Source organism: Diaphorina citri, unplaced genomic scaffold, assembly GCF_000475195.1.
Source record: "Diaphorina citri unplaced genomic scaffold, Diaci psyllid genome assembly version 1.1 scaffold4443, whole genome shotgun sequence".
NCBI classification, from domain to species: domain Eukaryota; kingdom Metazoa; phylum Arthropoda; class Insecta; order Hemiptera; family Psyllidae; genus Diaphorina; species Diaphorina citri.
The window spans coordinates 1-908 of NW_007381842.1; the positions used below are offsets into that span (position 1 = coordinate 1).

Sequence of the window (908 nt, forward strand, 5' to 3'; positions counted from 1 at the left end):
CGATGGCCACGGTGGCTCCAAGATAGCACAGTTTGCGGGGAAACATCTACACAAGTATATCGTGAAGACGAGAGAGTTCAAGGAGGGCAACATAACGGAGGCGCTCAAGAAGGGATTCATGGATTTGGATGCAGCCATGTTAGATGACGATGCGCTGAAAGACGAGCTTGCCGGAACCACCGCCATTTGTATACTCATCAAAGACAATATTCTCTACTGTGTAAGTGTTTGAAGAGGTTTGATAAAGGGAACTGTAACATCTGAGGTTTTATAGTTCCTTTTTGTAATGATGCTTTTTTTTTATTTATCCTAAATCGGGAAAAGGAAGACAAGATAGTACAAAACCAGCCGTTCCGAGTATGAACCTTATCTGTTTGGGATAAGGTTGCGGGGATTCAAATCTGCGGCCTACAAAGCAGACGTGCTACTATACCCTCCAAGCTAACTAAGTTGAAAAAAAATCTTCGCGATTAATTCGAATATTAACCCTTTCCAGGTCAACGTTTGTGATTCACGGTTAAAGCAAAATTCATCCTCACCGTTTTTCATACCAACTCACTCCACATGAAACCCAAAAAATCTTACTCCCCCATTAATTCAAAATTTAACCCTTTCAGGCCAACGTGGGTGATTCGCGCGCCATCGGCTGTGAGAACGGCATTGTACAGCCCCTGTCCCAAGATCACAAACCGAACAATGACGAAGAGTTGAGGCGAATCACGGCGGCCGGGGGGTGGGTCGAGTTCAACAGGGTTAACGGGAACCTGGCTCTGAGTCGGGCACTGGGGGACTTTGTGTTTAAGAAGAACGAGAAGAAGGACGCCAAGGAACAAATCGTAGTGGGTGAGTATCAGGAATAGAGAGATCCAGGAGTGAGTTATAAAAAAGAACTACTCTTTTCAGTGAAC

The 908-nt window shown here is 44.9% G+C and overlaps 1 protein-coding gene across 1 annotated transcript in view; it reads left to right on the forward strand.

Annotated features, from left to right (window-relative positions):
• Positions 1-4: 4 nt before the first annotated feature.
• LOC103521048 (probable protein phosphatase 2C T23F11.1) overlaps positions 5-908 on the forward strand; it is a gene marked incomplete at its 5' end in the record, with an annotated part of 5,666 nt that continues 4,762 nt past the window's right edge. The window contains 2 exons of the mRNA XM_008486152.2: positions 5-220; positions 618-843. Coding sequence (XP_008484374.2) covers positions 5-220; positions 618-843 — 442 coding nt within the window. The remainder of the gene's footprint in view (positions 221-617; positions 844-908) is intronic.